At 41.4% G+C, this 13328-nt stretch overlaps 2 protein-coding genes across 6 annotated transcripts in view; both read left to right on the forward strand.

Annotated features, from left to right (window-relative positions):
- PRRC1 (proline rich coiled-coil 1) overlaps positions 1-6031 on the forward strand; it is a 34758-nt gene extending 28727 nt beyond the window's left edge. For all 5 annotated transcript variants that reach the window (XM_075078166.1, XM_075078168.1, XM_075078170.1 and 2 more), the window contains exon 9: positions 4213-6031. In XM_075078166.1, the coding sequence (XP_074934267.1) occupies positions 4213-4422 (210 nt within the window). In that variant the 3' untranslated portion in view covers positions 4423-6031. The remainder of the gene's footprint in view (positions 1-4212) is intronic.
- Positions 6032-7023: 992 nt separating this feature from the next.
- The window catches only part of CTXN3 (cortexin 3), a 45309-nt gene continuing 39004 nt past the window's right edge, over positions 7024-13328 (forward strand). Inside the window, 1 exon segment of the mRNA XM_075078171.1 lies at positions 7024-9807. The gene's annotated coding sequence lies outside the window, so the exon portion shown is untranslated.

The following is a 13328-nucleotide window of genomic DNA, read 5'->3' on the forward strand; positions in this document are numbered from 1 at the left end:
CCTCATGAATCTTCACACAGATAAAATAAGGTGTGGAAGGAGGTCTTTGCAGCTTAAGTAATGCACTAAGCAACTGCGCCAAGGAAGTGCAGTAGGTACTGTTATCCATCCGAAGGCTTCGTTTCCTTTCCTTAAGGTAGTTCACATGTGTATTGGAGTTTCAGGTAATGCCAACAAAACCATGTAATAGTGAAGTGTCTGTGTGCATACATGTACGCATTAGAAATTCAGTGAAGTTGCTTACACTTCATTTAGGCCCAAGTTCATAAATTGACCTCTTACCACTCAGCTTTTAATAAAGGTCATAAAGCCTCGGTATTTATGTTGCTAATTACCAGCAAACAGACAGCATACTGTACTGATCAGTATTTTGAAAACTCATTCTTAATAAATACATAAAGGATACCCCTTCCTTAGATCTGTGCTAGGTCTTAATTATGCCATGAACATATAAGCTCTCACCTAAAAGGCAAGACTGATTTCCTCTTCTGACTGCTTTTCTGACAAGGATGTAAAATTTCTGAAATGGAAAGATGTAAATCTTGGAAATATCATGGTTTATCCCATTGAAAATAATGCAGTACTGTGCAGTTTTTAAATACCACCAATAGAAGTTTTTCATGAGATTGTTTACATTTCTTTGGGCACGCACTGGAAATTATTCCAAACTCCAGTCACTGCATGTTGCCTGACAGCAGATGTGAATCATATGTTAGTTAACTCTGGTCTGAAAATTCTTTTTAAATAAATGTTTCCATGTAGAATTTTAAAACAAAACTTTGGGGGTTTGATCGGAGGAAACAAATAGTTACTGTAACTTCTTTTTTTCCTAGTACCAGTTCCAATAGAGTGAACATTCGTGGGATTGGTTTTAGTTCTTATTTTTAAGAGTTCTTACAACTTTGAAAAGCTGAGTCGCAAAAGGAGGAATATTGCTGTCTCTGCATAGTTTTCCAGAATGCTTTTCAAAAAAAAGTGGAGAAAGATGTGAAGCTTCAAGAAAAAAATATTAATTAAGCAGATACAACTTCATTGACTAGATGAACTTCAAAGGTCGCTTCCAACCCAAGCCATTTTATGATGCTGTGAAACTAGGCACAGCAATGTGAAGTCACTACTTAAATAATTACCATATTCTCTATGGAGCACTGATATGAACTAAGTGATTTTTTTTAACATAATACACAATAGGTGTCTTTAAATTTTGTTTTGCAGAATATTCTCTGTGTTGTCATTTAAAAACTATAGTTTTTAAAACTATAGTTTTTAAACTATATTTTATGTATATATTATAATAATATATGTATATAATATATATATTATATATTATATATATTTAAAAACTATAGTTTTTAAATATAAATATAGCTTTTAAATATAAATATAGTTAATAGCTTACGTTCTTGAGTATTTTTTTTTCTCCTAGGTAAATACACTTTGTAGCTTTGAAAAGTAGTGTTTATCTTGAAATAGCAGAAAATGTTCTTGTTTTAACTTTTGTGCAACCCATTTAGTGTATAGCTTGGCGTATAATACAGATTCAGTGAATTTGTAAGCCTTTAAACCTGAAATAGCTCAAATTCTATTTTATTTAAAGCAAACTGCTCTTGTATATACATCAACAGCATAATATGGCTTTTTTTTCAAACCTTTTTCCCTAGTCTTGCAATTATATATTTCAAGTTAAGCTGGGTGGAAGTGTCGATCTGCTGGAGGGCAGGAGGGCCCTACAGAGGGACCTGGACAGGCTGGATCGTTGGGCCGGAGCCAACGGTATGAGATTCAACAAGGCTCAGTACCGGGTCCTGCACTTGGGTCACAACAACCCCATGCAACGCTACAGGCTTGGGGAGGAGTGGCTGGAGAGCTGCCTGGAGGAAAAGGATCTGGGGGTGTTGGCTGACAGCCGGCTGAACATGAGCCAGCTGTGTGCTCAGGCAGCCAAGAAGGCCAGTGGCATCCTGGCTTGTATCAGGAATAGTGTGGCCAGCAGGAGCAGGGAGGTGACAGTGCCCTTGTACTCGGCACTGGTGGGTCTGCACCTCGGGTACTGTGTTCAGTGTTGGGCCCCTCACTACAAGAAGGACGTCAAGGTGCTGGAGCGTGTCCAAAGAAGGGCAACGAAGTTGGATGAAGGGTCTAGAGAGCAAGTCTTATGAGGAGCGGCTGAGGGAGCTGAGGTTGTTTAGCCTGGAGAAGAGAAGGCTGAGGGGAGTCCTTATCACTCTCTACAACTACCTGAAAGGAGGGTGCAGTGAGGTGGGGGTTGGACTCTTCTCCCTGGTAACAAGTGATAGGACGAGAGGAAATGGCCCCAAGCTGCACCAGGGGAAGTTTAGGCTGGACATTAGAAAAAACTTCTACACCAAAAGGGTTGTCAGGCATTGGAACAGGCTACCCAGGGAGGTGGTGGAGTCTCCATCCCTGGAGGTATTTAATAGAAGGGTAGATGAGGCGCTTGAGGATATGGTTTAGTGGTGGACTTGGCAGTGATAGGTTAGCGGTTGGACTCAATGATCTTAAGGGTCTTTTTTCCAACCTTAACGATTCTATGATTCAATGGTCGTGAATCATTGGGCTATTGGCTGTGTAGGTGCAAGAGTTGTTACCTTTGTTCCCATGATGTGTCTGCTAGAATCAGGCTGGGTTTCTCTTAGGGGAGTGCAAGAAACGTAGATTTGTATAAAACCAGTCCAATATCTTTAAGCAAAATCTAGTTTATGACAGGATAAAACCCAGCAATTATATAGTTGTATTTCAGACTGAGAACAGAGAAGAAATATGTGTTGGAGAGGCAATATTATTCATAGTACAAAAGGTTTAACTAAAAGCAATTACGTTCCTCAAACTTCTTGCTAGCTATGTGTTTTATTGTTCTGTATATTGGAAATAGTAGTAAAACTGTCTGCATAAAATAGATGTTCTTTTGTTAATGTCTTTATCAATGGCATAGAGTGTTCTGAGCACATAATATGAGATTCATGGCTGTTCCTAACTAAATATTGCTTGATTTGAGGAGGTAAAAAGGTGGATTTGAGGGCTTGTTTTTAGAACCTTTTTCTGTTAAGAGACCAGGTGTCATCTTAACTTTTGCTGAGCCAGAAATTGCAACGATGACGGGAGACTACTGCAAGGCTGGTTTTTAAAATTTTATTTGAACTTTACTGGTTTATAGCATTAAAAAATATCAATTAATTTATGAAGTTATGTGCAACTGTGGATCATAGTGGAGACATCATAATCAGATATTCAGTCCCTACTTGCAGCTAGGTGCTTTCTTATCTACTTCTTACTGCCAATATCTTTGGGCTAATAAGGAAAATTTCCTGCTCCTTTGCTTAAGAAATCTGCCTTTTATGTACCCCTTGATAATAACAAGTTGATTTGCTATTGGACCAGACTGCATATTCTAAGTTATATGTGCTGTTGTTGTTGCAAGACAGTAGTTTTAGGAAGGCTAGCACATACTAATGGACTTTGATTTGCTGTACATGCACTGGAAACAGACTAGCTCAAATATTTGTCAAAGTAAAATCTGTGTGAAGAATTGGACCCAATGTGCAATGCTGTGAAGAACTGCGTGATACTAAGAGCCGCTTTACTGAGGCTAAAAATCTTCTAACCTTCATTGCACGTGACAGTGGCTGCAGGTGGTTGCCTAGGATGAGCATCAGACCGGATAAATGCAGTGGTACCTCCCCCACTGTTTCCCTTCTGTTTAACTTCAGGGAATTACAGTATGAAATCCCTCTGTGACCCCTCATGCATATAGCTCAGTCCTTCATTTCTGCCAAGCTCAGCTTTCTTCTTGTATTTGGCTACTTCAGACGGACATGTCAACTGTTTTTAAAACCTTTGGAGGGTAAGAGTCATTGTATAAATATGTGTAGTTATTGATTCCATCTGTGAGCTACTTTAAAAGAGAGATCTACTTCCTGGTAGTGGCAGAGTGTCTTTACTCTCTTAAGCATCGTATTTTAGTTTTATATGTTTCAGATGTCATTTGGGTCACGATACATCCAAATGCAAAAAGTATAGTTGACCAGGCAAATTATTGAGGAGTCTGAAATTTGGATTCTGATACCCTTTAATTTGCCGTGTAGTCCTATTGACATAAGAATGATTACTTATGGAAGTTGGTAGTGGCGAAGATAGAAACAAAACTACTCATTTCAAACTCTTTCAATAATCCCTTCTCAAAATGTTACACAGGCTAAGAGTCTCACTCCTCAGGACTACAATCTGAGATGGTCAGGCCTGTTGGTGACCGTGGGCGAAGTGCTTGAGAAGAGTATACTCAACGTCAACAGGACTGATTGGCACATGGTATTCACTGGCATGTCCCGTCGACAGATGATCTACAGTGCAGCTAAGGCTCTAGCAGGAATGTACAAGCAACACTTACCACCCAGGACTGTTTGAAGGAAGGCTGACCCATGACACTAAGGAATACTGGTTTTGATTCTAGAATTGAAGAGAAAGCTACATATTCTAGTTCTCAGTGGATTCAACACAGATTCGTAATCTAACTGTAAACTGTATTTTACTGTTTAAGAAGTGAAGGTAATTTCCAATGGTGGAAATGAGCAATTGCAATTTTTAACTACTATATGATTTCCAATATGATTCACAAAACAGGAAATCAGAACAAGCGTATTTATAACTGGGACAAATAGCATTACAGTTTGTAAAGTGGAATGTGCTATTATTTGACACCTTGCTAGTCATTGCTGAGATATTTTAGTTAGTATACTTTTTTAAAGGGGTTCATTGGTTAGCTATTTCTATTATATTAGTAATACAAACATGTTGATGCATAACATGTATATTACATATGCATTTCAATCAAGAGAGACTACCTTCTGTATTAGAGGTTTTCTTGGGGCCTGTGCTTAGGTGGTATTTAACACCTCATAGGTTTGGTGCCTGTACGTAAGTTCTCAGGAGTGACACAGAGTAGTTTTTAAAACACATAACAGTGAGCTGCTGACGAGCACAAATCCATGCCCCATTAGATGAAGTAATTGCTAAATAATTTTGAAATCTCATTTTCCATGCTGCGTCTTTTTTTTCTTTTGATGTAACAGTAATGAAATTCATGTGTAATTAAAACACTACAGAAATTTCAAGTTGCTTCATTGAGTTTTAGATCAGGTACCACATACGCATGAAATTATCTCAGCAGTTTCAACAACATCATTTACTCCAGTGCTTCCAAACTTAATATTTTATATGGATTTATGTAATTTCTTCTATCAAGTTATGGTTTTCAGCAATTTGATGTAGAAAATGGTAAGATGTGTATCACTTGCTTTGCTGTCCTGGGTTTTCTAAACATTTTTAAGTCTTAAATCCCTCCTTAATGTCATGAGCTCACTGTTTCTCATGTAAGTCTTCAGTGGAGTCTGGTTTTTTTCATGGCTATAAATGCCCTCTATCCATGCTCACACAATCTTAAATCTTCATTTAGAAATACGGAAGTAATTGTGAAGAAAATATTTTGGTAATAATACTTTTTTTAAGAAACAAAGAATAAACAAATACTTTTTGTTTGCCTTAAAGAAGCAGTTTTTCAGCTTATATTGCTCTGCCTTTACATTTCTTAGATGCTTTCTAAGGACACTTTTATATACAATGTACTGTTAAGCCAGCTCATATTTGAACCCAGTGAAAGCCTATTTCCAAGTAATATATTTTGCCTTAATTGGCTTACTCTGTAAATTAGTTGAATAAATGTTTTTCCTTGAGGATTGTAACTATTTTAAACGTTTATTTTTTAATATAGCTGATGAACATCTGTTTATTGAAGTTATATTTACATGGTTGTTACAAATTTGGCACCTACTTATATGCCTGTCTTGCCTGGAAAAAGAAAACAAACACAACAAAAAACACCAAAACAAAGAGAACCTCATTCTTGCAGTCTTGAGGTCTCTCATTGGTAGCACTTCTTTGTATCATAAACTAAAAAGATGATACAGGGGCTTCTATTTGTCATTGTTCAGTAAAGGCATCTTTGCTTTTATTGTAATTTGTTTGCAGTGTATAAGATGTTAAATGCTGCCCTTTTATCCCCTGCTTACAGCAACCTCGATAGAATCATAGAATCAAGACCCTTAAGATCATTGAGTCCAACCGCTAACCTATCACTGCCAAGTCCACCACTAAACCATATCCTCAAGCGCCTCATCTACCCTTCTATTAAATACCTCCAGGGATGGAGACTCCACCACCTCCCTGGGTAGCCTGTTCCAATGCCTGACAACCCTTTTGGTGTAGAAGTTTTTTCTAATGTCCAGCCTAAACTTCCCCTGGTGCAGCTTGAGGCCATTTCCTCTCGTCCTATCACTTGTTACCAGGGAGAAGAGTCCAACCCCCACCTCACTGCACCCTCCTTTCAGGTAGTTGTAGAGAGTGATAAGGACTCCCCTCAGCCTCCTCTTCTCCAGGCTAAACAACCTCAGCTCCCTCAGCCGCTCCTCATAAGACTTGCTCTCTAGACCCTTCATCCAACTTTGTTGCCCTTCTTTGGACACGCTCCAGCACCTTGACGTCCTTCTTGTAGTGAGGGGCCCAACACTGAACACAGTACCCGAGGTGCAGACCCACCAGTGCTGAGTACAAGGGCACTGTCACCTCCCTGCTCCTGCTGGCCACACTATTCCTGATACAAGCCAGGATGCCACTGGCCTTCTTGGCTGCCTGAGCACACAGCTGGCTCATGTTCAGCCGGCTGTCAGCCAACACCCCCAGGTCCTTTTCCTCCAGGCAGCTCTCCAGCCACTCCTCCCCAAGCCTGTAGCGTTGCATGGGGTTGTTGTGACCCAAGTGCAGGACCCGGTACTGAGCCTTGTTGAATCTCATACCGTTGGCTCCGGCCCAACGATCCAGCCTGTCCAGGTCCCTCTGTAGGGCCCTCCTGCCCTCCAGCAGATCGACACTTCCACCCAGCTTGGTGTCATCTGCAAACTTACTGAGGGTGCACTCAATCCCCTCATCCAGATCATCAATGAAGATATTGAACAGGACCGGGCCCAACACTGAGCCCTGGGGCACACCTCTCATGACCGGCCGCCAACTGGATTTGGCTCCATTCACCACCACTCTCTGGGCTCGGCCGTCCAGCCAGTTTTTAACAAAGCACAGAGTGCTCTTGTCCGAGCTGTGAGCGGCCAGATTCTCCAGGAGAATGCTGTGGGAGACAATGTCAAAGGCCTTACTAATGTCTAAGTAGACAACATCCACAGCCTTCCCCTCATCCACTAAGCAGGTAGCCTTATCGTAGAAGACCAGGTTAGTGAGGCAGGACCTCCCTTTCATAAACCCATGCTGGCTGAGCCCGATCCCCTTGGCGTCCCGCATGTGCTGTATAATGGCATCCAAGAGGATCTGCTCCATGACCTTTCCCGGCACCGAGGTCAGGCTGACAGGCCTGTAGTTCCCTGGATCCTCCTTCTGACCCTTCTTGTAGAGGGCGTCACATTCACTAGTTTCCAGTCATCCGGGACCTCCCCGGTCGACCAGGACTGCTGATAAATGGTGGACAGTGGCTTGGCGAGCTCCTCTGCCAGCTCCCTCAGTATCCTTGGGTGGATCCCATCCAGCCCCATGGACTTGTGAATATCCAGGTGAAGGAGCAGGTCGATGACTGCCACCTCGTGAACAACTGGGACTTCCTTCTGTGTACTATCTCAATTTCCCAGCACAGGGGCCTGACAACCCCAAGGATGACCAGTCTGACTATTAAAGACTGAGGCAAAGAAAGCATTAAGTACCTCAGCCTTCACCTCATCTTTTGTGGCAAGGTTACCTTCTGCATCCAACAAAGGAGGGAGATTCTGCCCGGCCCTCCTTTTGTCACTGATGTATTTATAAACACATTTTTTGTTATCTTTAACGGTGACGGCCAGTTTAAGTTCCAGCTGGGCCTTTGCCTTCCTAAACTTTTCCCTGCATAACCTCACAACATCCTTGTAGTCCTCCTGAGTCACCTGCCACTTCTTCCAAAGGCAGTAACCTCTCCTTTTTTTCTTGAGTTCCAGCCAAAGCTCCCTATTCAGCCAAGCCGGTCTTCTCCCCCGCCTGCTCGACTTACGGCACATGGGGACGGCCTGCTCCTGCGCCTTTGAGACTTCCTTCTTTAGTAACATCCAGCCTTCCTGGACTCCTTTGCCCTTCAGGACTGCCTCCCAAGGCACTCTGTTAACCAGACTCCTTAACAATCCAAATTCTGCCCTTCTGAAGTCCAGGGTAGCAGTTTTGCTGACCCTCTTTTTTACTTCTCCAAGAATCGAGAACTCTATCATGTCATGGTTGCTGAGCCCAAGACAGCCTCCAACCACCACATCACCCATCAGGCCTTCTCTGTTCGTAAAGAGCAGGTCCAGCGGGGCACCTCCTCTGGTTGGCTCGCTTACCAGCTGTGTCAGGAAGTTATCTCCCACACACTCCATGATGCAAAGGAAGAAGACATGAAATCATCAGTAGGTTTATGTGCTCTGGCATGGGTTAAAATTAAAACTGAAGGGGCATTTCCATTTTCTTTCTCCCTTTCCTGGCCCTGGCCATCACTGTTTTTCAGAGGTGATGAGAATGATAAGGCAGTAGGCGGCTTCTCATTTTGCAGCACATGGTTCATTATGGTGACATTGGCCCAGCATTTGAGGCTACTAATGTGGCATACTCCAAGGCTGCCCTGGCCTGCCTTAGAGAAATTTTAGGTATCTATTTTCCTGTAGAAATTTGCTTTCCTTATGCCAGAATGAGAGCAACTGCCCACTGTTCTCTCTGTGTACTTTCTCCTTGTGGTTGGGTGCTGGAATATGACATGGTAAAGTGAAATGGTCTTTCTCTGTTCAAAATCTCTGGCTCGATGAAGGTCTTTTGATGTAGTTTTGACTGCTCACTCAAGAACTAAAATGGCTTAACTTGATAACTTTCGATTAGTTCCCTCCCTTTACTAAGCATAGCTTGCTTATGTGTAAAACAATAACATCTTCACATGAAAGCCAGGAGCTCAGCTTCTTCCCTCAGGGGCCAAGGAAAGGAAAAATGCCTGCAGTATGCTCTGGAAAGCTAATAAAATTTGAAACTGAGTGAAGACCCTTTTCAGGGTCTGAGTTGCAGTTGGTGTGGATGAATTCTGGAGCAAATTAAGATAGCATTCAGCTTTTATATCATCTGCTAGGTCATGTTTTGAGCAATAATAGGAAAGGAAGCTCAACAGGTAGGACACTGACATCCTGTGTTAAATTTATATTGAAATCAACTTAGAAAAACATATATCAGAACACGTTTGGAGATATAAAGACAGTTCTCACATGCTAGTCATCACTGTAGATGCAGCTGCAGAAGCCATTTCTGCTGCTTTGTGGATAGATAAGTTTGCCCAAATATGAGTGTCATAAAAGATCAGGAAAGCTCCCGCATTTGAAGATGGATAATATCAGGGACTGCTGAAAATGGTCCTGGGGACACATCCAGAAGGAAGGGGGACCACCTATATTAACTGCTGTGTTTGATTTCCACATTTGGAATTGCTGTTCTAGTTTTGTTTACTGTACCTTTTGAAGCAAGCAGTACTGAAAGCAATTTTTCCATGACCATGGGCTTGTTCAGTACTCTCATGACGTTTTGGAGGTATTTGCCTCAGCAGGAAATACACGCCGATAAATAACATTGTAAAAGAACATAATTTGGCCTGACTGACTTCTGTTGTAGCTCCTGCCTCACTACAGTCAAATGTAAAAGCACCGTAATTGGCAGAGAGCAGAAGACCAAGCTCTGAGAGGTGGTCTGCATCTGTAGGTAAGCCAAAATATGGTAATAACTGCATGCTCTGCTATGGTGTTGGTGGCACTGATTGTTTTTGCTGCACATCTTTATAATGATCCTGTAATTTCATTTACTGCCAGCATGTGGTCAGTTCAGTTCCTTGGGGCTGAATGTGACAGATGATGGCACCAGTGCTTCTCAGCACTGCCTAATTGCTATTCTGTGACTCTGACAAAGATGTCCTGATTAAAAACCTTTACATGCCTGTGTGCATGTCAAAATATATATTTGTCCATTCTACTACCACGTTTAAGAGTGTTTCAGGTAGATGCAGCCAAATTCTTCCAGTTTGCATTAAACTGAAGCAGATCTTCATGATCTATAAACTGAGGCAGAGTCTTCAAAATGTTGGAGGTAGCTTATTAGCTCTGCTGTTGCCTCCTACCCTAAGCATCAACACTTACTGCTTTTGTACATGTTAAGGCAGTGACTGTTGGAAGTCACTTGTGCTTTGCACATTGGCAAGATTTTAGTTGTTGTTACGGAAAGCAGTATTTAGCAGAGCTGTGATAAATTCAGGTTGAACTTAGGAAGATCTGTATAGGCTATTAAGAGGCAGATCAGTCTTCAGAAAAATCAGTACAAGGATTTTATGTACAGGAGGAATATTGGATTTTTATTCTGAGGCTGAAAAATAGTTTCAGGACTTACCAAAATTGTTCAAAGAAATGAGAGCTTGTGCCTGCTGGCAAGTGTAGAAGCCTCTGAATTTCCTTTATTGTGTGTGTGTGATGCCAGCTCTAAGAGTCCGTTAAAGAATTTGTTTGCTTCTGCAGGTGAGATTTTAGTAGATGAGAGAAGCTAAAGCTATTTTTCCCGTGTTTTTATTCTAATTGGTTTTCTTGAAGGGGAAAAACTACTATGTCAACAGCCATCCTGTTAAAAAGACATACTTTGTCACACGTATTTTCTGTGACAAGTTACTCTTTATGGCTGCTGTTGAGCTTTCCCATTTGTAGTGGGAGTTTTGGGTAGTTTTTATTGTCAATGTGCTTAGAAAATTCTGATTATAGTTTTTTCAAATAAATGTACTCTACCCATTTGGTCCAACTTCACAAGTAACCCCCCACAAGAGGATAATGTTTAATGAAAGCAAGCAGAAAATGTGACAGGGTGGCTGGCTCTGCTAAGGAACATCTCCACAAATACTGCCATGTGGTGATGAGGCTGAAAACTTCAGTGGGCTGAGAGGCTGCCAGAAGCAGAATGAATGAATTGTGAAAGTTGGACCTGACTGCATGACTAAAAAGCTGGGAGGCCAGAACTGAGAAAGGAAGTTTCTCAGAGGCTTGCTGCAAGCCCTCGGTTTGCCTGCCCATCTGGTTCAAAAATGAGTGTTTAGAAGAGAGTGAAGTTCTTAGACTTAGTTTTATCTCTTTTTCCCAATGCTCTGGTCCTGTAGTTAGTATGTCCATTCTGCACAAAAAAGGATGCTCCATATTTTTGGAAATACCTGTAGCCTGCTTAAAAGTTATCCAACAGAGGTCCAAGCTGAAAGCTTTGCAAAAAGAAGCCAGATACTTGTCTCAGTAGTAGTATACACAAAAAGAGGAACGAGTGCCTGCCAGTTTACAGGTATAACCTGTGAAACAAAGTGTGCCTGGGTGGCGGGAGAGATGATCTTATATGTGCTAATTTTATTCTAGTTAGTGCAGATAACAACAGAAGGAAAAACACAGGGATGTGTTTGGGCTGTGGGTACTTTTGGGCTTGCTGATACTTTGGCACTTGAAACCCTTGGCACTGCTTTTTCAAAACACTTGCATGTAAAGATAAAAGTGTAAAAGTGCAAAAACACTCGTGTAAAGTTACAGTTGGCAAAAGTGTGGCTATGTGTGCTGCATTTCCACCTTTATCTTGATACAGTGCCCTGCCCTAAGAATATACAATACAGAATAGCCAAGGTTAAAATGAGATGTGTGCTGCAAATACATGCCAGGGTCAAATTCAGTCCTGTTGCAAGCGATCTGATTCACTGAAGATGCAGCAGCCATATTAATGAGAATAACTATTACCTTAGGGAGTTGAAAAGCATAACTGTCTAAGTACTTTCTAGAACAAATACGCTAGCATGCCCTCTGTAAGATGTATTTTAGTCATGATGTCACAAATGGGGATTTTGAAGGAGAGTGTGACTGGGTTATCAGTAGAGAAGGACTGGAAATTTAAGTGTGCGAAAACTGCTTTGCTCTGATGAAACTCTTTTTCTGGACTTCATTTGCACAGAGTCAGTAGTCTGAAGAGCTTTCTGCCTTAGAAAGCATATAGTTATCCCAGCTCTTATGCTGTGACCTTAGACAGACATAGACTTTAAAAGCAGCTGTAGTGGCTTAAGGTGTTACAGCCCTGTTGGTGGAGGTTTCTTCCCCTGTGATTTGCTAGCAGAATAAACTCTCTCTACTCACCACCAGCTGAAGTTACCTGGGCCTGCTCTCATGCTCTGTTTTGGCTGCAGCTAGACTGAGTTGAAAGTTACTGCTCTGGGCCTCACCTCTTTTTTCATCACAGCACTATTCACAAGGGCATAGCTCTGTTAGAAAAATCTTAGTTATAAAATTCCCCACACATTTGTTGAAACTAATCTGATAATTTTCACCCAGCTGCCCCTCCCAAGAATTGCCATAAGCATCTGTGAAGAAAGGATGGGGCATGTGGGGCCTGCTGAAACAGGTAATATAGTTTGGTGGAACATCCCGATCCAAAATCAGAAACAAAGCAGCCTCGATGACCGCTCATATACTTTCCAGAATTTTCTCCATTAACAAAAGGTTTTCAGAAATGCCTTCCAATGCCCTTCTTGTTTTTTAGACAGGTGCTCATTTTAGGCAAGGTAGTGAGCAGTGGCAGAAGAGGACAAAGAAAAGAATGATGTATGAAAGGATGTGAAAGCAGTCAGGAGAGTACCAGAGAAGTGGGACTGTCAGGTGAGTAATGGAGGAGAAGGTATAGCAGCTTAGCTGTCTTTTATTCAATGCCCTGGATGCAGGAAATGGTAGAGGGTAGCTGAAAAATCAGATGGGGATGCAGTGTAATTCCCAAATACTTCTAAAGAAACTTGGGTATGCCTGCTACTGCTGATTTTGGATGGCTTCAGAAGAACACCAACACATACATGCAAGTCTTGCAGTAGAGAGCATAATTGTGATTCAGTATCTGTGTCTAATGAAGTTTCCGGGTTGCCTCTGATGTTTACCCTTGCATGCAGCAAAGGGGAGAGTGAGTGTTTTTCAAGTGGGCGGTTTTTGAAGAACTTCTGTAAGTATAAACCTATGAAAATAAGAATTATAGTAAAAATTCTTAAGGTTATTCATAAAAGTTGGCATTTTTTCATAATAGTATGATGTGATGTAGACTTTGCAGATGGAAAATAAGAGTTCATCAGAACAGCGTTCACTCTGAAAGTGAACTCTGTGGGTCTAGTTTACAATTACATTTAATAATTTTTGACAAAGCAAACTTAAAAAAAAAAAAAGCCTTTCGTCCTTTCCTACTGT

This window comes from Phalacrocorax aristotelis, chromosome Z (genome assembly GCF_949628215.1).
Source record: "Phalacrocorax aristotelis chromosome Z, bGulAri2.1, whole genome shotgun sequence".
Classification (NCBI taxonomy): Eukaryota; Metazoa; Chordata; class Aves; order Suliformes; family Phalacrocoracidae; genus Phalacrocorax; species Phalacrocorax aristotelis.